Here is a 25,139-nt window from a genome sequence, read left to right on the forward strand (position 1 = left end):
TTAATTTTAATATTAACCCCCCGTATATTACCGCACCTTATTTATATAGTCACCTTATCGCTAATATATCGTTACTTATTTAATTGTGTTATTTTGTATTATTATAATAATATTATAAAATTATTAATAATTATTTATTTAATTATTAAATTAAATTACGCTTAATAAACAAATAAAAATTAAATAAAAATTAAAAATAAATTTATTAAAAACAAATTAATAATCTTTAATATCTTATATAATTATATTAAATTAATATTATTTACGAGCTAAATGGGCTGTTTTGGTCACACCATCCATTAACAGGCTATTATTTATATTAGCAGTGAATCGTATATAAAATAATGACGCAGCACTTACCAAACAACTAAGATACTTGCACCAACTGCAAGTATTTTGATATGTGTAAAAGTTGTTCAAGAGCACAATAAAGACGACAATAATGCCGACAAGGAAGCCAGCTCGAACCAGCCACCAAGCCCACCACAGGCCTTTTCTTCCCTTGAAGAAGCCGACCGGATTCCTGAGGAATGGGGGAAAGGCGACACTGGAAATGCCATTATTGTGGGAACTCACAGTAGAATATGACGGTCCGGTGAAGTGGTCCTCGCCAATCTTCCTACGAAGAAAGTTTGGCGAGTGAAGCACACATATTCCAAGACACAAGCCCATGAGAAATCCACCTATGTGAGAAAAGTTGTCCAGACCTGGCAGGAGTCCCAGGACAAAGGATATGACTATCTCCAGCAGGATGAACATGAGCTCGCGGACAGGGTTGTGCCTCTCCTTCCATGAGTAAAGCAGGTCCAGTAGGGTCAGAGCAATAATGCCAAACAATGCGCCTGACGCGCCAGTGGAGGAGATGTTCAGTGCCGCAAAATTGCCACCCATGACAAAGCCAAAGATGCCTGAGCTCATGTAAACGAGAAAGAAGCGGATTGAACCTATGGCGCGTTCGATTTCCTTGCCCAGGGTCAGCTGCAGCAGCAGGTTGAATCCGATGTGCACAATGCCGGCATGGAGGAAAATGGGCACAATAAAGCGCCACCACTGGTTCGGATAGGGAGCCTCGTTGAAGGGGACTGTAGCGTTGGCAGTGGGTGGGTTTGGAACGCCTCCAAAGCCGCAAAGTTGAGAGAGTGTACATTGGTTGTCAGAGGAATCTGCATCATTCGTTGTACTCCAGGGACATGGCCAATTGATGGTGCCCTGGCCATCATAGTTTGTGACATTCTGCACACGGTGCATGCAAATGACATATCTCGAACCCATATTGATGAGGACGTATGACGAGGGCCCGATCATGGGGTTGAAGGATGGCTGCGTTTGGATCGGGCTGCCGGTCAATTGGGCTGTTGGATTTCCAAGGTTGGGTTAGCAGGGAGGACATATATCGGCAAGAGGGAACTGTATTGACAATTCAGGAGAGGGGAGATGGGAGAAGACGAGAGACTCACCCGCCTTGACCAGCTCGCCAATGAAGACACCAATCTGGACAATGGAGAACAGATAGACAAATATGGGAATCCTCCTCTTGCCAGAACCCAGCATACCCAACTCGCCGAAGCGAATCCTTCCTCTACCGGCGGATCGTTCAGCGGGAGGCAAGCGGCCATCGGCGGCGGTATCGTATACGTGGTCGGTTGAGTCCATGGCATAACCTGGGGTACCCATCTTGTTGTTGCTGCTATTGGTGGCATCGGGATGCTGTCGCAGCGGGATGTCATCACCAACGGGAGACACTTCGCCCGCTGCAGGACTGTGGTACCTCGTGTCTTGGGCAAAACTATGTTGGCTACTCATGGCGTCGGCCGCAGAGTGGGAGCCGGTGGGATAGACGTGATCATCAAAGGGAGTCTGGAAGGGAGAAACGGTAGGCTGGCGGTCCGGATGTGCATGTGGCGCATCGGTGGTGTAGGAGGGCGGGTATACGGAGGAAGCTGGGGTGGCAGTCCCGTGATGGCGAAGGTCGTCGTTGTCGTCGTATGTATTGTAGTATTGTGGCTGCGACGGCCGGGTATTGTAATAGTCGTTTGCTGCCATGGCGGAAGGAGGAGCAACAGAGCGGGAAGGGCTAGAAGAAAAAAACAAAAGAAGTGCGCGTTACGTTGTTGGTTGGCTGAGGTGCCTTGCTTGTTCTGCCCGTCTCCTTGCGGCGGCTCTCTCTCTCTCTCTCTCTCTCTCTCTCTCTCTAATTTCCCGAGAACTCGCTTGATGGACTCGATTGGGTCGCCCTTTTTTTTTTCCCTCTCAGCGCGGCTCGATCCTGCTGTCAATCGCCGTTGTCCCGGGGAGGGGGGGGGGTGTTGTAATTGCGGGCGGCAGCTGCGGTATCAAAAGAAGAATTTCTCTGGCCAGCCAGTAGCGAATGCAGCTCTACTCTGTACACAGCGCTGTGTAGAGATTTCCAGGGTCCTACTATGTGTGCAAGGTTGGCGGCCACGATTGACTTTTGATGCAGAGCTGGCCCCGTTGTTGAAGAACGACGGCAGGAGTACGTACGGGATAAGTTCCTTGCGGCTTGCCCTGTCAGCCAAGGGAGAGGAAAAATACAAAACAACACTTCCAACCCAACGACAGGAAAAGACGAGACTGCGTGCAACCCGTCGCGAACCACAAGTGATCAGCAATATTGTCAGAAACAGTTTGAAAGAGAAACGATTTGGCCGCGACGTTTTTGTAGCAGGTGGGATTGCGCTTTCTAATGTTGAAACGGGGGAAAGAAAAGGAATGAAGAATGTCCAGCCAAGTTTGAGGTTGAACCCCGAAAACTCGCGAACCGGCTAGCGAGTGCACTTCGTACCTTGGGTACCGCCTAGTCATGGTTAACAGGTAGTACCCACCCACATCAATTCAAGTTGAACTACGTTGGACAGCACTGAAGCTGGGAGGGGGGGGGGGGGGGGCACTGAAAAGGCCACTGAGTTGACTACTAGGGGCATTACCCGCAGGTACGTACTGTTATTGTTTGCCCTCAATGGTTCAATGTTGCTTTCTTTCTTTCTTTCTTTCTTGCCTTCCCTCCCTCCCGCTCTGTGCTAAAGCAACAGGTGAGAACGTGGAGTGTGTAGCTAAAATTAGCTGGAAAGCGGCTTGGTAGCCGCTACGTGGTTTAAACTTCACCTATACATCACACAAATACATAATCCCGTTGTTGACGAATTGGTACTGGCCTGGTTATACTATAAAGGGATGGTTGAAATGTATCTACCCTTTCTCTACATGCCCGCAATAGTAGGAAGCACTCATGATCAATGTAGCCAGTACCTAGTTGGTTTTGCGAATCAACCCCTTCATTATCAACAATTGAAATCGTGTTGTCATGGCCTGTCAGCTCGTCGTTGCTTGCAGAGACTCACAGCCCCCCATCCCCTAGCTCGCCGCAGTCTACACCAGGTCAAAGTCGCGTCCGCCTCCCCAACGGCGCCGACTAATGCCGAGACTCGTATGCGCAGAAGTATTTTTCGCCGTTTTAAGTATCGTGGTGCAGACAGAATCGACTATGGTTTTTTTTTTTTTTTCCAGTCATGGTTGGCAGAATCTTTTGAGCAATTTGCGGTACTCGATTGGAAAAAACAAGCATATGTATCTCCAGCGCCGTTGTCCTTCAGCTGACCCTGGACAAACAAGTACATACGAAACACAAATCCTGCACACAATATGTACTACAATTTTTCGGAAATATCTAAGGCCAACGCGCGCGCGCTTTTGGGTGTGGTCACGGCATTGCGGCAGTGCTGTGATCTACTGACCTACCTACGAAATACTTGAACCTACTGGCAACTTGCACTGACAGTGTGCCATGGATGATGGTGCACCTCCTCGTCTTCTGTGGGCGCATGTAAAAACTCGCCTTCAGCAGCAGTCGCTTGTGGAGCCAAATAAACGTTGCAATGTTCTGTCTGTATCGACTGCCGATCCCCAGTATTGATCAGCAGCGTACAAGTCACAGCACACACGCCAAGCCCGCCGTGTTCGTCATGCTTGAGCCACGACAAACATCATTTGCTCCACCTCCGAGCCTGTAAAGAACCTCGCTCCAAAAGTTGTGTGCCCTGGTCCAACACAACAGCACGAAATAAGGACACGCACACACTACATGAACAGTGGTCAGCAAAATGGTAGTAGGTAAGCCTTGCCGCCCCAGCCAGTCCGCCTCTTGCTGGAGAAGCCCCTTTCAAGTCTAGATGGTCTAGGTAGGGCAATTACTGGTGTTTACTTGATTGATGACTAGAAAGTTTCCAACTCTGGTGTGCTGCTGAGCTTTTCATGGTGGTATACTACTGGGTATATGTATAGTACACTACTACGGAATAGTCGACGGTCGGTATGGACACGCAATCGCGGCATTAAATGGCCCCAGCGTTACCCAAGAATGAGGCTGCTGAGCTGGGGCTATGCTGCCGCAGCTTGCGTGTTCGCTTGCACCAAGCCACCTCTTTCAGCTGCGCTTGCACACTCGACGCGTCGAGTCTGGCCCATATGTGGACACACGCACTTTGGTACCACGACGCGACAGTGAATCAAGACATGCCATTATTGGTACAATTCCGCTTGTCAGGTGGAATAGCCATTGTCGTAGACGGCGTCGCTTCTTGGAAGGAAGAAGGATCTCAGCACCCATCATGCGTTCGTTGCCTGTGCCACTTAGTGGCCACTGTATTATTGTCTTTTATGCGCTTCTCTATACCAAACCCAGATTCACAGCATGGTTATTAGCTTTCGCGGTACATTGGCCCTGGCCTATGTCGCTGCAAACCTGCTTTTGTCTCTCAGTCGCCTGCCAGCACGGAAGAAGAGCCAAGGGAATGGCACCATCGCCAGCGTGAGGAATGCAAGAAGACTGGACCCCCACTGGTACCCGAGCTTCTGATACATCTGCAGCCCGAATAGTGGAAACGCGGCTATGGTCGAAAATATTCACATATCAGCCGTAATGACTCATCTCCAACGACAGTTTGGGGGTCAGTCGAAGGGGAAGGGTACGGGGACGGGGTGGCTCAGTGTTACTCGTCACTCACTCACCTGCAAATGCACACCTTGCGAACGCGTTAGCCGCGAGGGCTGACGCTGCATAGAGCGGGTATGCATCGACCAGAAATGTGAATATGCCAGTAAAGACCAGCAACGTCCTAGACGATGGAAAAGAGAGGGCAGAGAGTCAATACACGATGTCACGGAGTTTTCGGGTACGCCAAGGAGGCTACGACTCACCCCATTCCGAACACTGCGGACCCAATGATGGGCACAATCCAATGAACCCAGGGGTAGGCCGACCAGGCAAACCAGAACAGCCCGACTGGCACCAGGAAGGCGCCCGCCACAGCCGATGGGAGTCGGAACTCGGGTTCTGAGACGCCGCCATTCTCAGCGACCAGTTTGTTGTGCACCCGGTGCCAGATGGGATTCGTGGCCGACGCAGCAAGCATGCCTACCATGATTCCCAAGAACGACACACCTGTCTGCCACAGGTTGAAGCCATACACGTTGCCGAATATGAGGCCGAAGGCGCCAAAAAAGAGGTATAGTATGCCGAGCAGGATGGCCGAGAAGAGGCAAAGTACGAGACACACTGCCGGAGTCTGTGTTAGCTGGCTTTCGGGGAAACCTCTTTGCTTTGGCCATCTACGACCATCTCGAGCGAACTATGGGTGACATCGAAATTTGCTTACTGGGCTCAAACAACAATAGTTGGAACGGTCTCAGAAGAGAGTTGGCGAGAGAGTTGGCGACGGATTTATTCTGCCTCTCCATCGGGGCTTTCCAGCGATCGTCTCCGGTCTCGTTCCGGAGCGCGCGCGCCTTTTCTCTCAGCTTCACTGGGTCTATTCAATATGTGAGTTTTCCTTGACTGCCATGAGGACCTTCCTGCTTGCTCTTACGGAATGTCTCGGGTGCGAGAAACACGATGCAAACAAGCATGAATGCTGCCCATATAAGTAGAAACTGCCAGTGCCCAAAAGTCAGACAACGTACACCAGGTCCACGCCACTATGCATTTTGGGGACTCACATAATATGTCCATCGCCAATGCGTATTGGCGTTTATGAAGCCTCCGATTAACGGACCCAGGCTAGGGCCTGCCTCATCGTGAGCCCGTGGAAATAAACCAGCGTACAGGACTTATTCTGGGTAGCAAACTCACCAATGAACGGGCTCAGTGATATGATAGTCATTGGCCCCTGGATAGCATCCCTTCGAAAAACGTCACTCACAGTCCCCCCTGCGACGCTGAGGAATGCACTGCCGGCAAACCCATCGAAGAAGCGTGCCTAGACAGCAGAAGTATCAGCATGGACTTGAGAGCATATAGCTAGTTCCACTCACCACGATCATGGTTTCGGCATTCTGGGCGACGGCAGATGGGATGATCCATATGGTGAACATGGTCCTGGACTAGTGTCAATTTACGCAATTTGTGTGTGTGTGTTTTTCCCGGGTCGGTGTATTACCACTACAATGACGTGTTAGAAATTGACCTCTCATAGGGATAAATTGAGTTGAAAGTAGCTCTTCCGAGCACTTGGGCTAGGTCTGTTCTCTTTCAACATCACATCCGAAAATGTTTACTCATAGAACATCCCAGACAAGGAGAGAAGTGGTATCGGCAGTTGCTTACTGAAACAAGGTAGATTGGTCGCCGGCCATAAAACTCACTCAATGGGCTCATCAAGAGAGGCCCCAACGCGACTGCATGGTTCAACACCGGGTTAGTGATTCTCTGTCTGGCAGTCCCCCGGGGGTCTTGACATGGGAATATGGAATACACACTGCCCAGGACGAACGTTGACAAACCGAGCGTCCCGACTATGGTGGAGATATCAAACTCTGGGTTCATCTGCGAATATGTCGAGGTATAGATGGAGCTTGCACATGTTCTATAAATCGAGGGGGGTTATCAGCGGCTGCTCTCCCTGGCGGTCTGGGAGACACCATATCTCCCACGGGACGAGCACTTACACGCATAGACTTCCAAAACCCACGATCAGAACGATGGTCCACTTATGTAGCAATGACATGCTCCGCGGACAGAATGGATCGTTGTCACCATCCCAGGACACCTCAAATGGATCCTTGCTCGAGCCGTCAACCCGATCAAGGGCCTCGGTCTCATCGGCACTGTCGTCCAGCTCGGCACATCCATGGCCATTATTTGAGCGTAGGCGACCGATGCTCTTGGTTGAAGTTGCGGACTGAGCCCTCGATAGGGTATTGCGACTGCGGGCTTCGGCCATGATCCGAAGTGGCTGGTAGTGACAGGATTCGTCCTGATCATCAGCAGGATCTGCTACAGCATCTTGTGAGATATCAATCTTCTCGATGAGATCAGACGTCGCAGCTTGAGCCGATGCCCGACTAGCGCCGGTGATATCACTGGGTTCCATGTTTCTGGATGCTTGTCATTCCAAGAATATATGTTTCAGACTATCTGTCTGTCTGTCTGTCTGTCTGTCTGTCTGCGCCTCTCTCTGTCTCTCTCTCTCTCTCTCTCTCTCTCTCTCTCTGTCTCTCTCTCTCGTGTGTGTGTGAGAGACAGCAAAAGAGCGAGAAATAAATAAAAGAAATGGTAAGCAAAGAGAGGAGACAGAGCGATGGCGATGACGATGAGGTGAAGTAGGAGCAAGTAACCGAAAAAAACTGCGTCGTCACCTGATGGGATGACACAAGAAGTGCTACAATGGCAGCTTGGACGAGAACGACGGCGACATGGTTGTATTATATAGGTTCACGGTTCCGGTAGTTGAGGACTTCTCGCTTCGATGACATCTGAGCGCGAGGCTCTCTCCTTCCGAAAGGACGAATATGGCAAGTGTCCAATGAGACTAGAAGACGCGATGCAAGGGGATTATTAAGCTCTGCATCCTACAGGTGCTACTTGCAGTCGGTTCGACGGGCAAGATTAGCTGCAGGATACCCATCTGGGATTAGAGCAATAAAGTAATGTAGGTACGCAGTGTAGAAATGCAAGTTTCCCCGTGCAGCAGAACCCCAGGCAGTGAGGAATAGGCAGGGTGCTCGAGCGGGCAAAAGGGCCATGTAGAAACATTGTCCCGCAAGGCCGTTGGACCATAATGTATGATGATGGTATTATTAACCCAACTCCCGAGTCCCGAGCAGGTAGATGGGTAAGCGATGTGAATTGCCCCACATTGATCTATTATACCCGTGTCAATCATCTACCTAGTTCGCTAGGTATTATTTGCGCGTTACCGCAAGACAGAGAGCTCATGCATTCTTACTAATCGACGTAATAAAACTCCGGCCTGCCCTGGGTACCTATCGTGTATGACTCAAACTTCTTTCCTCGCCCGGTCTTCGCGCAATGACAACGGGTAAACACGAAAGCTCCCTTGTTTACCTGAATGCTGGCTGGCGAACTCACGGGCCCGTCTATCGCGTTGCTCCTTTACCTCATGGGCATGGTCCATATATGCTCGAGCACTTTTGTCCTCCATTCACAATGGAGAAAGCCAAGACGATGCCGTCAAACAAATGACAGTAGAGTATGGTACGACGTCACGCTCGAGTCACCCACGGATGCGACATTGGAGGATTGTTCCGAGGCAACGTGAGGACGACTGAGAGAATGAAAGCAGCCACAACAATCAAATGCATTGATGCATTCCCGTCATGGTAGGTAGGTATGTACGCCTCGTAGTGCAAGGCCACTCGTCCATGTATATATACGCTGCGGAAAAGAAAGAAAGAAAAGTATGCCCGGTTGTTGTCCTACCCACCGGGTTATAAATGCTCTGTGGCCGTGATTTTATAATATTTGATTGGTTGGTTTCTTGCGACTGGGATCTAGTGCAGTGCACAGTAAGTTCATGTCCTCCAAAGTCGTCAACCCTGGTTGGTCCCACTCTTGTAACTTACGTCCGAAGACGGCCCCGGATCCTCCAAAATTTTTGGCTCGATCGGCCTCTGCCACCAGTCCAGTCATCAAGAGCTGATGGGTCATCAAACCACTTCAATCCCTCGCCCAATCCAGTCGCTTACAGTAGTAAACTGCAGAGAGACTCGAAAGAGAAAGTGAGGTCAGATCTTAGACCATACCAATCTACTACTGCGCTATTGTCGTCTCCCCAGTCTGTATGTATACCGACATTTCATAACCCCCCGTCCTCGTCCTCGTCCTCCTACTCTTGCCCACACTCTCTCTTTTACAGCTGTGAATCACAATACTCTCTTCTTGCCTTCTTCTCGTTCTCTCGTTCTCTCGTCGACGCTGCTGCTTTTCATCACGTGTGTCTGCTTGTGTGACTCAATCGTTGTGTATTCACATACACATTTACCTTTTATATCACAGTCTGTACTGACTTATATAACCCGCCTCCCAATTAGCATCGCTAGCCCAAGCTACAGACTGCTCCCTGCTTGGTGTCAATGCTGCGCGTAGAGCCCAGAACATCGTAGGCAAAGCCTGTCCGCCTCTTGTCAACGAAGCAGCCCGCCATGACGTCCCAACCCAATGGAGTCAATGGCCATACTGGCCCGACGCGCATCAACATCCTAGGCACTGACTCCATCGTCGTCGACCATGGCATCTGGCAAACCTTTGTCGCCAGCGACCTCCTCGAGAACATCCCTTCGTCTACTTATGTCCTGATCACCGACACCAATCTTCACGGTCGATACGTGCCCACCTTCGAGGCCTCTTTCCAAGAAACTGCTGCCCGCCTCGGCAACACCGAAAGCCGCCTCTTGACCTATACCATCCCTCCGGGAGAGACCTCAAAGGGTCGTGAGACCAAGGCCGAGATTGAGGACTGGCTGCTTTCCCAACAATGCACCAGAGACACTGTCATTGTTGCCCTGGGCGGAGGCGTCATTGGCGACATGATTGGCTATGTCGCCGCCACCTTCATGCGCGGCGTTCGCTTTGTCCAGGTTCCCACCACCCTGCTCGCCATGGTTGACTCCTCCATTGGCGGCAAGACGGCCATCGATACCCCCATGGGCAAAAACCTCATTGGAGCCTTCTGGCAGCCCAAGCGCATCTATATCGACCTCGCCTTTCTCGAGACACTCCCCGTCCGCGAGTTCATCAACGGCATGGCCGAGGTGGTCAAGACGGCTGCCATCTGGAACGAGACCGAGTTTGCCTTCCTCGAGGAAAACGCATCTCGAATCCTGGCCGCCGTCCGCTCCAAGACTGCCGACCCCTCTGAGAGGCTTCTGCCCATCCGACCTGCCTTGAAGCGCATTGTTCTCGGCTCTGCCGGCGTCAAGGCCGAGGTTGTCTCTCAGGATGAGACTGAGGGTGGCCTGCGCAACCTGCTCAACTTTGGCCACTCCATTGGACACGCCATCGAGGCTATTCTCACGCCACAGCTTCTGCATGGCGAGGCCGTCGCCATTGGAATGGTCAAGGAGGCCGAGCTGGCACGTTACCTTGGTGTTCTGCGCCCAAGCGCTCTTGCGCGCCTCGTGAAGTGCATCGCAAGCTACGACCTACCCACGTCCCTACAGGACAAGCGTGTCGTCAAGCTGACTGCTGGTAAGCACTGTCCTGTCGACGTGCTCCTACAGAAAATGGCTGTCGACAAGAAGAACGTTGGCAAGCAGAAGAAGATTGTCCTTCTCTCGGCCATTGGCAAGACCCATGAGCCCAAGGCGAGCGTCGTCGAAGACAAGGCCATCCGAGTTGTGCTCTCGCCCGCCACGCTCGTCGTGCCGGGTGTGCCCAAGAACCTCAATGTTGAGGTGACACCCCCCGGGTCCAAGAGCGTGTCCAATCGTGCTCTTGTCTTGGCTGCACTCGGCCGCGGTACATGTCGCATCAAGAATCTACTCCACTCGGACGATGTCGAGTTCATGCTGAATGCCATTACCCAGCTCAACGGTGCCACCTATTCCTGGGAGGATGCTGGCGAGGTTCTGGTGCTGTCTGGCAAAGGCGGTGCGCTCCAAGCCAGTGAGAAGCCGCTGTATCTAGGCAATGCTGGCACCGCTTCGCGCTTCCTGACCTCGGTCGTCGCCCTGTGTTCTCCATCCACGACAACTTCCACCGTGCTTACTGGAAATGCTAGAATGCAAGTGCGACCCATTGGGCCGCTGGTGGACGCTCTGCGATCCAATGGCGTGGCCGTCGAGTACCTCAACAAGGAAAAGAGTCTGCCCGTTCGCGTCAACGCCAATGGGGGTATCGAAGGTGGCCTCATCGAGTTGGCCGCCACCGTTTCTTCCCAATATGTCTCATCGATTCTAATGTGTGCACCTTATGCCAAGAACCCAGTCACCCTACGCCTCGTCGGCGGCAAGCCGATTTCGCAGCCGTACATTGACATGACAACGGCCATGATGAAGGCGTTTGGCATCAACGTCACACAGTCTGCCGATGAGCCGCACACTTATCACATTCCCCAGGGAACCTACGAGAACCCAGCAGAATACGTCGTCGAGAGTGACGCCAGTTCGGCTACTTATCCATTGGCAGTGGCAGCCATCACTGGAACGACATGTACCATTCCAAACATTGGCTTCAAGTCGCTTCAGGGCGATGCGCGCTTTGCCATTGATGTACTGCAGCCCATGGGCTGCAAAGTCGAGCAGACAGACTTCTCGACCACGGTTACCGGTCCTGCGCCAGGAACCTTGAAGGGCATCGAACACGTCGACATGGAGCCCATGACGGATGCTTTCCTGACAGCCTCGGTACTCGCTGCTGTAGCCTCGGGCACTACAAGGATCACGGGCATTGCCAACCAGCGTGTCAAGGAGTGTAACCGTATCGCAGCCATGCGGATACAGCTCGCCAAATTTGGCGTACAGAGCGGCGAGCTCGAAGACGGAATAGAAATCACCGGCAAAAACTATACGGAGCTGGTCGAGCCCAAGGGCGGTATCTACTGCTACGACGATCACCGCGTCGCCATGAGCTTTAGTGTCTTATCAGTCTTGTCTCCAAACCCAGTCACTGTGCTCGAGCGTGAATGCACCGGAAAGACCTGGCCAGGCTGGTGGGATGTCTTGGCCCAGTCGTTCAAGGTTGACTTGCTTGGTATAGATGCTGAGCCAGGCCACGAGGAGGCGCAGAAGCCCGACGAGGGTCCCTCCGTCTTCATCATTGGCATGCGAGGCGCCGGCAAGACCACCACGGGAGGTTGGATGGCCAACATTTTGAACCGGCCTTTCACAGACTTGGATACGGAGCTTGAGAGAAGGGCAGGCAAGTCCATTCCCGACATCATCCGCAGCAGCGAAGATGGCTGGGCACGGTTCCGAGAAGCAGAGCTGGATCTACTCCAGGACATTCTAAAGAACCAGTCCCACGGGCACGTTTTTTCGTGCGGCGGCGGCATTGTTGAGAGTGCCCCTGCTCGCGAGCTCCTGACCGCCTATGGCAAGAATGGCGGCGTTGTACTCCTTGTGAATCGCGACGAGGAACAAATCGTCGAGTATCTCCTGCGTGACAAGACCAGACCCGCCTACACTGAAGAGATCCGCGGCGTCTATCAGCGTCGTAAGCCGTGGTACCAAGAGTGCAGCAACCACGAGTATCACAGCCCGTACCTCGACGGCATCAGCGAGGCCCCTGCCGACTTCAAGAATTTCGTTAAGCTCATATGTGGGCAGAGCAAGCATTTTCAAGAAGTCAAGAAGAAGCAGACTTCCTTTTTTGTTTCGCTCACGGTGCCGAACCTGTCGGCTGCCATTGACGTCCTGCCGCGTGTCGTCGTCGGATCAGACGCCGTAGAACTCAGGGTTGACTTGCTGCAAGATCTCTCGCAAGAGTTCCTGGTCAACCAGTTGTCACTGCTGAGATCTACAGCCAAGGTCCCGATTGTCTTCACCGTGAGATCCAAGGACCAGGGCGGGCGGTTCACCTACCAGTCGGAAGACGAACTGCTCCCACTCTACCGGACTGCTATCCGCATGGGCGTTGAGTACATTGACCTCGAAATGACCCTGTCCTCTGAGACATTGGACGCCATCTCTAGCATCAAGGGCTCCACGCGCATCATTGCGTCCCACCATGACCCGAACGGTGCCCTGTCCTGGAAGAACGGCGGATTCCAGTCTTGGTACAACCGGGCCCTGCAGTACGGCGACATTATCAAACTCATTGGTGTGGCCAGAACCATGGACGACAACTTTGCGTGCAAGAACTTCCGGGACAGGATGGCTGCTGCTCACGACAAGCCCATTATTGCCCTCAACATGGGACCTACCGGCAAACTGTCTCGAATCCTTAACGGTTTCATGACACCCGTCTCGCACCCAGATCTGCCTTTCAAGGCAGCCCCCGGGCAGCTCTCGGCCGCGGAAATTCGTGCCGGGCTGGCTCTGCTCGGTGAGATTGAGGCGAAGAACTTCTACCTCTTTGGCAAGCCCATCTCGGCATCGCGTTCGCCAGCGCTCCACAATGCCATGTTCAAGCAGACTGGCCTGCCCCACAAGTACAGCTTGCACGAGACGGACGACGCCTCGACGGTGCAGGAGATCATTCGCTCACCCGACTTTGGTGGCGCCTCGGTCACGATACCCCTCAAGCTCGATATCATGAAGTACGTCGATGAGGTCACGGACTCGGCCAAGATTATTGGAGCCATCAACACCATCATACCCCAGACCACGGCCGAGGGGGGGGTACACCTTGTGGGCACCAACACGGACTGGATGGGCATGGTTTACACTCTTGGCAGGGCTGGCGTGAGCTCGGCGTCCAAGTCCAAGCCTGCGAGCGCCCTCGTGGTTGGTTCCGGTGGTACGACCCGGGCGGGAATATACGCTCTCCACTCCATGGGCTACAGCCCCATTTACATTGTTGCGCGCAACAGTCAGAGCGCCAACGATCTGTGCCAGTCTTTCCCCAGTGATTACGCGCTCGAGGTACTCACGGATGCCAGTCACGTCAAGGTTCTGCCGGCCGTCATAATCACGACGATCCCTGCAGACAAGCCCATTGACCCGGGCATGAAGGAACTTATAGGTACGGTGCTGCGCCAGCCCAACTCAATCAAGATGTCTCGGGTACTCTTGGAGATGGCGTACAAGCCGCAACATACGCCACTCATGGGCATGGCGGAGGACTCTGGCTGGCGAACGGTGCCTGGTCTCGAGGTCCTCTGCTCCCAGGGTTTCTATCAGGTAAGCCCCAGCAACGCTTCCAGCCAGTATTTGCTTTTTGCCTTGCGCGCCCTTTTCTCCTTGCGTTCAATGTCATGATTCCCGTATATTGTTTGTCAGGGCCAGTTGCTAACGAAAGACTTAGTTTCAATTGTGGACGGGCATTATCCCAGTCTTCTCCGATGTTCGCTCTGCTGTGCTGGATGTCTAGGTGGCATCTGCTGCAGTGGGGAGCGTGGCGAAGGAATGGAAGGCGCTGGATAGCCTCGGCGTATTTGCTTGCTAGACTATACAATGCTTACTTGTTCTGCTGCCTGAGGGGGCAGGGGGGGCCTGGAGATTGGGAAGGGCTTTGTTAGTTACATAGGCTGTGCAAATATAGTCAAATCTTTGTTTGACCCTTTTGAGGCTGGTCCGGCGCCTGTATACATGCGCTGGTTGGTGCATGCTCGTGTGTCAAGACAGGTAATACTCAGATCAAGTAGGTGCGTATGTGTGTAGCAATACAAGATGGAATTGCACGCTTTCTAACCCCAGTCATCACTTGAGAGTTGCGGAGCAATGTCCGGGACCACTCGACGAAGACGAAAAGGCAAGAGCCCCCTTAGCCAGTGATGATAAAGAGCAATAATTCGCGATAAATAGGGGCAAGGGATGGAGTATTGCCACAAATTTGTTTGCATGGTCGTTGATTTGATGATTAAAACAGTATATGTCTGAACATGCAGTCATAACAGGGGTGAGTAAGCAGCAGCACTAACAATATACAAATAAGTGTAACATGGTCTTGGGCTAAGCCACGATCCCCATCTACATACATCTACATACCTTGCATACATACATGGTACAATATGATTAGTCTATTCCACAATGAGTGCTGCGACATTGTAAAGATAAGATATGCCTTGTCAATATTCAACATCCTCCGCCACCTATAAGTGTCTTGCCTGTCGAGTTGAGAGGGAAAGGAGGGAACCAAGGAACCAAGAGAAAACACAGGCCGGCATGGAAAAATTGCTGATCTTTTTCCGCACAAGGCTGGCAGAAGTTTCCAAGTATAGCGAGTGGCGACCAGCAGGGCACGTGCATGCATGCTTGCCAGACAAGCATTCACTTCACACTCTTTTTTTTTTTTTTGTTCATAGAGTGTTGAAGAATGTGTAGATTGATTGGTCATGCTGCTCGCTATCTAACATGAACTGGACATCCCCGGGGAGATGATGGCACAGCGGGTGAAGATCTCTACCCTTTGTCTCCCTCTTGATGGCAAAGATCTACATGGGGTTTTTGCTATTGGAATCGCAATGGGCATCAAAACTCCATGGCTGGATGGTGGGCTTTTTTCACTTTGCCGACCAAGACACACCCTTTGGAGGGTGTTTGTTGATGTGTGCTTCCGACTGGGTATGGGAGGCAACTTGGACCCATATGCATGCATCGCGATTGAGTGACATGCTGTTCATTCACGTCACGGAATGGAGAGAAACTTTATCCACCACTGCCGATTGACTTAGGACAACCAGAGGTGATGAGTAATAAATAGTACACACCATTTCTTCTGCTTTTCTCTCTATTTCAGGCGTCCCATCATGACTGAGTATCAGCAAATTATGACCAAGGGTATCAATTGTTTCATATACTATCGCTTGTTGGGGTGACAGCGTTTTACTAATAATATGTAAAAAATCAAACTCGATTCTTTTTCTCCCCATCATGCCGCTTTTGTTTCCTAATATATGATACATTGCCTTCTCCGCATCTAGGATATATCCGCTCTAACGATATCATGACCTCGTAACCCATCATTTCTGCTTTTGTGTTTTTGGCTTCGCCGTCATCTAGTGGATGGAACTAATGTACTCTCAATGTGTGTGTAGTGGCGGAGGGTTGTACAATCTAGGTATTCCTCCCACAGCCAGGGATATCCACGAATAGAAATACAGGTAGTAGTGAAAGGGAAAAAAAAAAAAAAAGAAAAACACTGGCAATTTACATGAGGTGTGAGCGCCCGCTACACATCTCCCCACAACAAAACGCAACCATCGAGACAGCAAGGCTCGGGGCTCAATGCATGAGAACCTCAAAACCACAAGACGCAAAAACAGCAAGATCGCTTTCTCACACGACCGTATTAATCCAACCAGTTAAAAATAAAAGAAATAAATGGAAACAAACCCGAACAGGCGTAACTGGGGAGGAAGGAAAGACGACCCAAGCGTAAGCCACCAATTTAGCCAAGTAAGCCCGGTCGGGTGGTAATAATCATGATGTAGCCAAAGTAGGACGGGACCACAGTGCTGCTACACCACCATCCCCGATTCCCAAAAGCAACCGGATCCCGGGAGCAAAACCGACATTGATGATTGGAACGTTGAGGAGCATGACGAGGTTTGGCATCATTCCGCGTCCGAGAGTGTGGGTAGATGTGACAAGAGACGGTTCCTGGGGTTGGTGGGAATTACTCTAAACACGGCCCAGTGCGAGATGATGCAAGAACCTTCGTCAGAGTGCCGACTGATGATGTCGGTGGTGATGCCAATGTCCACAATGGAAGGGTGGGGAAACGGGAGCTGAAGGGATCAGCGCGATTCGAGACCACCGGATCTGACGTCATGGGAGCCGAACCGATCTGCCCACACAAAGCAAAAACAGCGGGGCAGCGAGGGGGTCGAGCCCAATGATGTGACGCCCCGCCGATCGATTACCCCATTCGAACACGTCCTGGCGCGGGACTAGTCAAAGTCCCTGCATATTGACGTCTGCTGGTGCTGGACCCTGAATTTGGCTGGATGGGTGTCCCGTCATCGGCCGTGTGTCGATTCGATCAAGAGGGGGGTGTGTGTGTGCACGCCCACGTCTGGTGTCTCCCTAAATCTGTATGCCATTTTGGATACACCCAATGAGCCATGTGTATCGCATGCAAGTGAGCCAATTGCTCCGTGCTCTCTACCCCCACAAAACAAACTAGATTGCATCCGAGGGAACTCCTCGTTTGCGGTGCTTGCCGGGTAGTTCAACCTCTGGGTGACACACACGATAGTGTCTGGTGAGAGCGTCGGCCCGGCTGAAGGTCTTCTCCTCGGTGCAAAGATCACAGCGCACCTTCTTCTTGCGGTTGTTGTGGATTGTATCCTCGTGGCGGGTCAGATCGTATGGCCGTGAAAAGACGGTGTTACACGGCTTGCCCGTGCTCGGGTTGATACGGTCACACCTGTGAGGGCCCGCCTGGCTGCCCAACAGCGAGTCTGGCACACCCGGCGATGGAGCAACTTGGGGACGTGTAGCTGCCGTTAGAGCATTGGCTTGGCGGTGGCCCTCGCGCTTGTGCTTCTGCAGGAGCTGTGGTGTCTCGAAACGTAGGGTGCAACCATGGTAGGTACACGTGTATGTTCCACCATCGGCCATTGTCCTCGCTGGCCTCGATACTGTGCCATCATTGCTAGTAGAGCCATTCGTGTCGGAAGAGCTCATTCGGGAAAAGCTAGACACCGATGGAGTAATAGCCTGCTGTTGCTGTTGGCGGGGCCGTGAAATGAAGGGATACTGTTGTGGCATCTGCAGATTTGTCGGCATGCTAAAGTCAAATGCCGTCTGCAGTGGTGTACGCTGCTGTACCTGGGGCTGATGCATCCGGGATTGCGGCTGCTGTTGCTGCTGCTGCTGCTGCGGCTGCATTTGTTGGGAAGGTGGCTGTTGATGTGTTTGTTGTTGTTGTTGTTGTTGTTGAGGAACCACCTTGCTCAACTGGTTCAGGTCAAAGTTGTTCGTCTCCTGCGGAGGAAATAGAGGAAAGTTGGATGCCTCGTCGATTTCAGCGAAGTCCAACATGGCGTCCTTTGGAGAAATAGTACTGGGTGTGCCCTGCTGCTGCCGGTTGGCACTGCGTGCTAATTGCTCCCTCAGGGCTTTAGCGTCTCGATCTTGCTTTTGTTTCTCTCGCATCTGCTGCGCCGAGTTTAGTCTAATCTGCGGCGCCGACGACTGCGATGAGAAGTCGTTGTGTGACGGTGCCAGCGGAGAGCCGTGACGAAAAGGCGAGTCGGTGCGTGATGAGCTCGATACTGGTGACTGCGCTGCGCTCAAGTGCTGGTTGTTGGCAAGTGCAAGACGTTCGGCAAAGACACCATTGTTTGGCGACATGGCTAGCTGCGCTTGCGGCTGTGGCGAAGCCGCGGTAATGGCAAAGTGCGGGCTGTACAGCTCGTCGCCGTAGACATCTGTCATGGTGCGATCAAGCTTGGGAGGGTTGGCACATCCTGTATCGTAATATGAGCTCAACTGTTCTTGTAACGCGATCTCTTCGGAGACGATCTCTGCTTGGCCATCACCATGAGCGGCTAGAGAGTCGAGTAATTCTTGGACTATGTGATCATGTATGCTTGAAGAAGGCTCACCATTTTTTCGTCTCCTCGTTTCGTCCTCGATGGGCTCGTGGAAGGACGGCGTGGCAGGCTGTGAGTCACCACCCACGGTGCTGCTCGCCACCGAGGCAGGGTGTGACACATCTGCAGAAGGTGCTAGACCTCGCTCGAACCTCTTTTGGGTGGAACTAGGCTGCTGCGATGACATTGCTGTCGTCGGAAGACTGTCTGCTGAGAATGACAACATGTCTGGCAGATTTTGAGTCTGCGAGCCCATTCCCTGGACGCTGGTATAGTAATTTTCTGAGCCCATGGGCTTGCCTAGTGAATACGAGTAGTTGCTCTCGCCTGTGCCGAGGTCGTGGAATGCATCACTCGAGTCGGTAATGGCAATATGTGGATTCGACGTCGAGGCATTGTACGGCGACGCGGGACCGTTTGAGTTCAGAGACGACAGTGACGACTCGCGGTTGTGTCCTAGACGAGCACCTCTTGGGGTGTAATGGCTGTCGTACCACGACGAGGCCTCGGCGGTGGACGGCATCAGGTCTGGTACTTGATTGAGGCCTTGGACGGCTGTGTTGTTGGTGTTCGTGGTAAATAGGTTTGCAGGTGGGAAGAGCGTATTCGATCTTAATGGGGCGCCGAAGCTCGTCGCAGATTGCAAACGAGGAGTGCTGCTGCTGCTGCTACTGCTGTTGTTGTTGTTGTTGTTGTTGTTGTTGGTATTGTACCTATTGTACGATGCGAGTGCCGACGCCTCTATGCTGTAAGGGTTATAGTAAATGTTGTTGTTATTGCTGTTGTCGTTGTGTGAGCCGATACCCTCGTTGAGGACAATGAGACCGGCGGCTCGTGGATAGTTGTGATTATTGTCGTTGTGGTTGTGGGCAAGAATCATCTTGTGTTGGAGGGGGAAAATAAAAAGATGATGATGTCTTTGATGGGAGAAAAGAATAAAAGATTAGTGTAGTAAGTGATGGTGTAAGTTGTAGAAGTCCAAGAAGTGGGGCTGGGCGTGGGGTGGCGAGATGGGAGGATACTTTATAGTCGATTCTACTCGAGAGCCCAGGGAAGAGGGAGATTTGGGGGGGGTGTGTGCAGATCCGCCTTTTTCCCACGGCAAAGCGCATGGACTTGTAATGCTTTTTTTTTTTTCCCTCCCTCCCGGGTGACTTGTTCTGTGTCCTTCCCACCCACCTATCCCCCTAGGTTTTTGCACAGCCGGACTACATACATTAAGACCGAGAAAACCGTTGAATGAGTTATTAGCAAATCCTTGTTCTTGGAAACCCTTGGAAAGTCGAGTCTGAAAGACTTTACTGATTACCTAAAAGCTCCCTTATGGGGGCTCCCTCGGCCCTTTCACCATCCGGTCATGTGGTCTCTTCTTCTTTTTCTTCTCTCTCTTTCTCTCTTCATTGATTGATTAATTGATTGGCAAATGTGCGAGGTGTCTTTGTTTTTGGCTCTGCTGCTGTTACTACGATGATTACTAACGCACTATATGCCACTGTTTCTATCGTGATCATGATACGATGTAGCAATGGTATGATGACAAAACGACATCGAACAGTAATCCATGGATGGCCCGTGCCAGAACACAGCGACGCATGATGCATTTCACGCTACAAATAAATATAGCAGCAGTAAATGTACGCAAGCCATGATACTGCGAAGTGCTTTCCGGTGCATTCCGATCGGCTTATTGGGTTTTTAGTGACCTGCGTCCCAAATGACTGACTCTCTGTTGCTTTTCTCCGTGGTCAATAAGCTTGGCTTGAGCCCAGAAGGGTGTGGGACGGAGAGGGCGTGAAGAAGGGGACGAAGACCGGAAAAAAAAAAATGACGTAGTTGGATGGACATGGGTAGTACACCCAGTGTGTGCACCCACCATTGGGAACCCTCGCGACGGTGGACGGACGACCAGTCTCAAGCTTGCAAAGCTGGGGCTTGATGATGTCTGATTAGCTACCTTAGTACCTATGGCTGCAGTGCGACGTAACACTCCAGCATCTACACGGTGTGCAGGTACATCATCGCCTACATCACTACACCTCTGTGGATAATGTATGTAGTGAGGGGCATAGAAACCTTGTTCCGCGTGCCCTGCCTGGGCCCCCGGGCCCTTCTTGGACCCTGAATCCGAACGTGGTAACGAGGAGAAAAATTTTATGCTTCTTCTCCCACTTCCGCTTTCGCCGATAAATGTATGCAGGCAGGTAGGTGGATGAATGCATTCACATACTGTAGTACTATCTTGCCCAGAGGTTTCCGGGTCTCCACCCAGCGCCGGAGGACTATTGCTTGATTGGAAAAAGATGAAAGCAAAAAACTTGGTCATACAAGTTTCCTCGAGTTGCTAGCTAGGCTTTGCAAACCCTCCCAACATTACAAGGTAGGTAGCGAATCTCGTATACCTTGGAGGAGGTCAAGCGAGTGAGCTCTTCCTGACGCGAATAGACTGTGGATATCTACATGCTGTGCAGGTAGGTAGGGCGACGCACTTGACGCATCGTATACAAGGCAGCTGATTAATGCCCAGCGAATTTAATGTCATGTCTACCTTATCTACCAACCAACTAGTGCACGTAGACCTGCCTGCCGTTCCTGAGTTCCAGTCACCACCGCCGCCCCTGGCCATGATTGACTGAGCCCCGAGTTCGAGCCTGGACTCCTGGTTGGGCGGGGGGGAGACATTGTGGATTGGGATTGGGATACGTATACACAAGAGCTGGAGATCGTGTGCCCCCAGTCACTGTCTCTGCCATCGAAGCCCTGCGATCTCATTACTAGTGCCGGCCCCGTAAGCCGCGGACTTGGATTTGCTGGTTTTGGCTCTGGTCGCGTCGATCATCCATCGCCCTCGTAAATCGATGCAATTGCGGGAATGCTCTACTAGAGTCTAGACACTGCTTCCATTGCCCTCCTGCTGGGAGCCAGGAGCACTCTCGCTCTCCAAGCTACTACGTATGTGTATCTATCTCTACACAGAATTTCCCAATGCACTGCCACACACCATACGCACACCACCAGGCGACCCGCCACAGACAGCCAGAACAGCATGAAACCCATCCATCCTCGCTCGCCAAACTCGCTATAATATACAAGCCACATTTGGCCTGTTTGTAGCGTACCTAGTGCAGGTTAGGCAATGTGAGTCTGGAACTGCCACCCTTGTTCTTTGTTCTCCGACTTTCCGAACTCGAGTCTGGTGCTCAACCCTCAGTCGGGTCGACACGTATTGACCAACTTATACGGTAGTCACATGAGCACTTGTTTTTTTTTTTTTTGTGTTGAAATCCGTGACTCTGGCGGGGATGGGGTCCAGGGGAAAATGGAAGCCTATCCCCATTCCCATGCCAAAACGAGGGTCTGTCTAACCATAGTAGCTATGTAGCACGAGGCATGTAGTATATTCTAGGTAGTCTACGGCGCTTTGTAGAGGTGCCTTACATAACCCAAAGGCGTCTACTGGTCTGTCCGGGGCCAGCCCATTAAGGTACCACGCATCAAACAAGGCCTCCCCCGCCAAGGACGGGAATACCGCAAAAGTGCAGCTCTCAGCCACAACCCCTCATTAGGCAGTTATATCCCAGAGTTCATTCTATGAGTGCGGTAGTACCCGACATGGGAAACCCAAAAGTAGCTTAACTGTACATTATTGAAGATTACTCACGACTGACTCACTGCACATCCCCAGACGGCAAAGACGCTCTGCAAAGCCAACATGATCTAATAATTTACCTACCAAATTAGACATTACAGAGTGTGGTAAGCAATATACATACCTCGCATGCTTGGTGCACACACTAGATGCAACGCTATAGTTAAGGTAGATAGATCATGCACCTCGTCCCAACGATACCCGCTACCGTTGATTTTGGCTTTGATTGTTTTTGTTTTTTTGTTTTCTTAAAAAGCCCTCTTAACTATGATGACTCCTTCAAGTGTTGTGACCCCGTTCAGCTGACATCCACACGCAAATGGATCTCTTGAGTCTACGCCGGGAAGATTCATGCCGATGATGTTGTCGTCCTGGCGTGACGCTGCTGCTAGCTATTGGTCATTGTGGGCAGTCAAACCACAAAGTCAGGTTACATTGCCCATGGAAATCTTTATTTCTCCGTGTTTGCTTGTTCGCAGCCACCGGTCTGTTGAGAAAGAAAAGAAAAAGAAAGGCATTCTCATAAGCACTTCCAACATACATCAGCCCAGACGCGCAAAATCTCAAATGTCCATAGGTAGCAATGGGATACCACATACCTGGAATTGGACATTGCGCCAAGGAGCCCCCAGGTCGGGTTGGCGGAAGTGCATTAGCGGCGGGGGTACCGGCAGCACAGGCAAGAGTGTATGCTGTCTCTCCCCTCGAGATTGCTACATAGTATCTCCCATGATTTGCCAGGAGGGCTCGGGTTCGCATTAGCTGCAGGCTGACCTGACTGACCTCGGCCCAGGGTCCGGCCAGTTGCCAGTCCACGCTTGTGTGGCTTGTTTCTGTACGGCAAGAATTTTCTTGTGTACAGACGACGTTCCATTTCCATTCGCGGAATTGTCATACGGATGCCGAAGAGAGCGAGCAAGGGTTGTAAAGACGACTGCCGGCTGAGCGGAATCGCTGTCGGCGTTAGTGTTGAGTCATGTATACTCTTCAGGCAAGTGGATATGTGATTACAGTAACTCCTCGGACGCGACACCTAATACCCGACCGACGCATCCATACCTATACTGTCGCATTTACTCATCAGCCGGAAGTTCCATATCACATACTGCATACTGCTCCTCGTCCAAAGGTCCAGCCACTAAAATCAGACTAGAAATTTGCTGCCTGTATCGTCTCCGGGTCGGCAAGTGAGTAATCAACCGTGTATGTATCTAGCTACCCTTTTGCTCCAAACCAGGACATCCGACTTTCGGTCAACACAAAGGGAAAGAAGAGTTTGGGCCGTTCTAATCCTGCCTGGCCCGAGGAGAAGTTGAAGGAAAGTTGTCTCGGATGACAAAGCTGGGCTTGGTAGGCTTGGTAGGCTTGGTAGCAGCTTTACGGAATACCTTGCTACATGCCTCTAGTGTAGATATTCTGATGGGCGGGACCTGCGACGACGGGCTGAGCGACGGGCGGCCCCGGAGAATGGGAATTTGGGGAGAGGCCAAGCGAGAGCACTGGAGCGCGAGGGCGGGAACTCGGGGAGTGGTGGGGCGGGCAGGTTCGGTTTGGTTCTGTCCACTGATGATTAGGTATTTTGCCAGTCTCAACACTGGGTACGTAGTACATATTCCGTGTACCCAACATGCTTTGTTAGTAATCGTGCGGCAATGGCAGCGGAGTGGCTGTGCCGCACACAACAACGTGGGATGATGATCGGCCTTTCCGCAACTTGTCCATTCATTCTCTCTTCTGAGCAGTACCTAGCAGCTAGCTAGCTTGATTCACTCTTTTCTTTTCTTTTTCCCCTCCCCCTCCCATGCGTCTTACCCCTTGCATGCCCCATTGCCATGTATCTGATAAGATCTAGGCCATTATATTCTTTGCTCTGGATAGGTCGATTGCTGCAGCTGACCAATAGTGTATAGAGGTATGTAGGTCTATGTGCGGACTGCAGCTGTTCTTGTCCAAACCAGTCCAGACCCGGCGGCGTCATTTTGCAGTGACTTGAGCGAGCGAAGTAGCGAGCAAACCGAGGAATAATGTTGACCCAGTACGGAATTCCAAATATAGTGCCTACGTATTTGGAATACCTTCACTGCATAGTATACGTACATTGCCCAGATCTCGCACAACCAGTAGGCGAGTGCGGAGCGAGCACATTACACACTCTTGTGTGACTGAATGATCTCTCTACGTATCGGACGCTTCCGACATGGGGAGGCAGAGAAGACATATCCTGCCAAGGGCATAGCAGCATCTCGATGAGCTCCTTTGGGCTGGTGCTGAACACCCTTCGAGGTTGGAGGTAGCCAACGTGAGCGAAGAAGAGCATCGCCCTAGATAGATTCTTGAATGAGTCCACAGATTTGTCTCCCTGCCCTTTTTTTTTCTCCCCCTTTTGCGCTCTTCGGCAGCGGCACATCTACGGGAACGCTTGTCACTGGGTGTATGCACGTCTAAATTGTGGGGCCACTTTGCCATCTCTGCAAGATGCGACCGACTGGAGGCCAATGAATGCCACTTGTTCAGCGTCGTCGACAGAGAACACAGCCACACTTGTACCCGTGATGCATGACTACCATAACATCAAAACCAATATACCGTGATGACTAACCTTCAATGAATGTCGCCACTGTTGACTCCCCTGGCTGGAAATCTCAATTCTATATGCGTTTGCCGGGTTGGCTAGGACCTACATACCAACTAGTAGTGTGGCGCACACTCGATATCAAGCAAGACGCTATCTTGATTGGATTCATGTAAACGCTGCTTCTACAACCGGCCAGGGCCATGTTTGGGGAGAACGGCGAGATTCTGTTGGTCCAGGATCGAGATCTGCACACCATAGAACTGAGCAACAACATGTGCTGTCCATCTTTGAACGACATTCAGTATTGTATGCATCGTCTCTTGACGGCTGAGTTGACTTTAGCCCACGCCGCCTTCACTTTACACCATGCACTCGCAACACATCCAGCTGCCTGCTCGGCTGGGAAATACATGGGGTGACGAGGCTTTTGCCCCCTATACTTGGCATTGCAGATTTCCATCTG

The 25,139-nt window shown here is 51.6% G+C and overlaps 4 protein-coding genes across 4 annotated transcripts; 1 reads left to right on the forward strand and 3 right to left on the reverse strand.

The window, feature by feature from the left end:
* Positions 1-262: 262 nt before the first annotated feature.
* On the reverse strand, positions 263-2,043 carry PFICI_07307 (uncharacterized protein; the record flags this gene model as incomplete). The annotated part of the gene is made up of 3 exons (XM_007835888.1): positions 263-307; positions 361-1,352; positions 1,458-2,043. 3 exons carry the CDS (start codon positions 2,041-2,043, stop codon positions 263-265), a joined length of 1,623 nt encoding a protein of 540 aa, XP_007834079.1.
* Positions 2,044-5,017: 2,974 nt separating this feature from the next.
* PFICI_07308 (uncharacterized protein) lies at positions 5,018-7,385 on the reverse strand (the record flags this gene model as incomplete). Its single annotated transcript, XM_007835889.1, has 10 exons — positions 5,018-5,132; positions 5,215-5,572; positions 5,673-5,825; positions 5,883-5,946; positions 6,013-6,080; positions 6,146-6,272; positions 6,328-6,396; positions 6,620-6,690; positions 6,772-6,878; positions 6,961-7,385. The coding sequence occupies 10 exons, from the start codon at positions 7,383-7,385 to the stop codon at positions 5,018-5,020; spliced, it is 1,557 nt and encodes a 518-aa protein (XP_007834080.1).
* Positions 7,386-9,456: 2,071 nt separating this feature from the next.
* On the forward strand, positions 9,457-14,284 carry PFICI_07309 (Pentafunctional AROM polypeptide; the record flags this gene model as incomplete). The annotated part of the gene is made up of 2 exons (XM_007835890.1): positions 9,457-14,094; positions 14,219-14,284. 2 exons carry the CDS (start codon positions 9,457-9,459, stop codon positions 14,282-14,284), a joined length of 4,704 nt encoding a protein of 1,567 aa, XP_007834081.1.
* Positions 14,285-17,037: 2,753 nt separating this feature from the next.
* Positions 17,038-19,335, reverse strand: PFICI_07310 (uncharacterized protein; the record flags this gene model as incomplete). Its single annotated transcript, XM_007835891.1, has 1 exon — positions 17,038-19,335. The coding sequence occupies one exon, from the start codon at positions 19,333-19,335 to the stop codon at positions 17,038-17,040; it is 2,298 nt and encodes a 765-aa protein (XP_007834082.1).
* Positions 19,336-25,139: the final 5,804 nt, after the last annotated feature.

The sequence above is a fragment of the Pestalotiopsis fici genome, assembly GCF_000516985.1.
Source record: "Pestalotiopsis fici W106-1 unplaced genomic scaffold PFICI_Scf_4, whole genome shotgun sequence".
NCBI lineage: Eukaryota > Fungi > Ascomycota > Sordariomycetes > Amphisphaeriales > Sporocadaceae > Pestalotiopsis > Pestalotiopsis fici.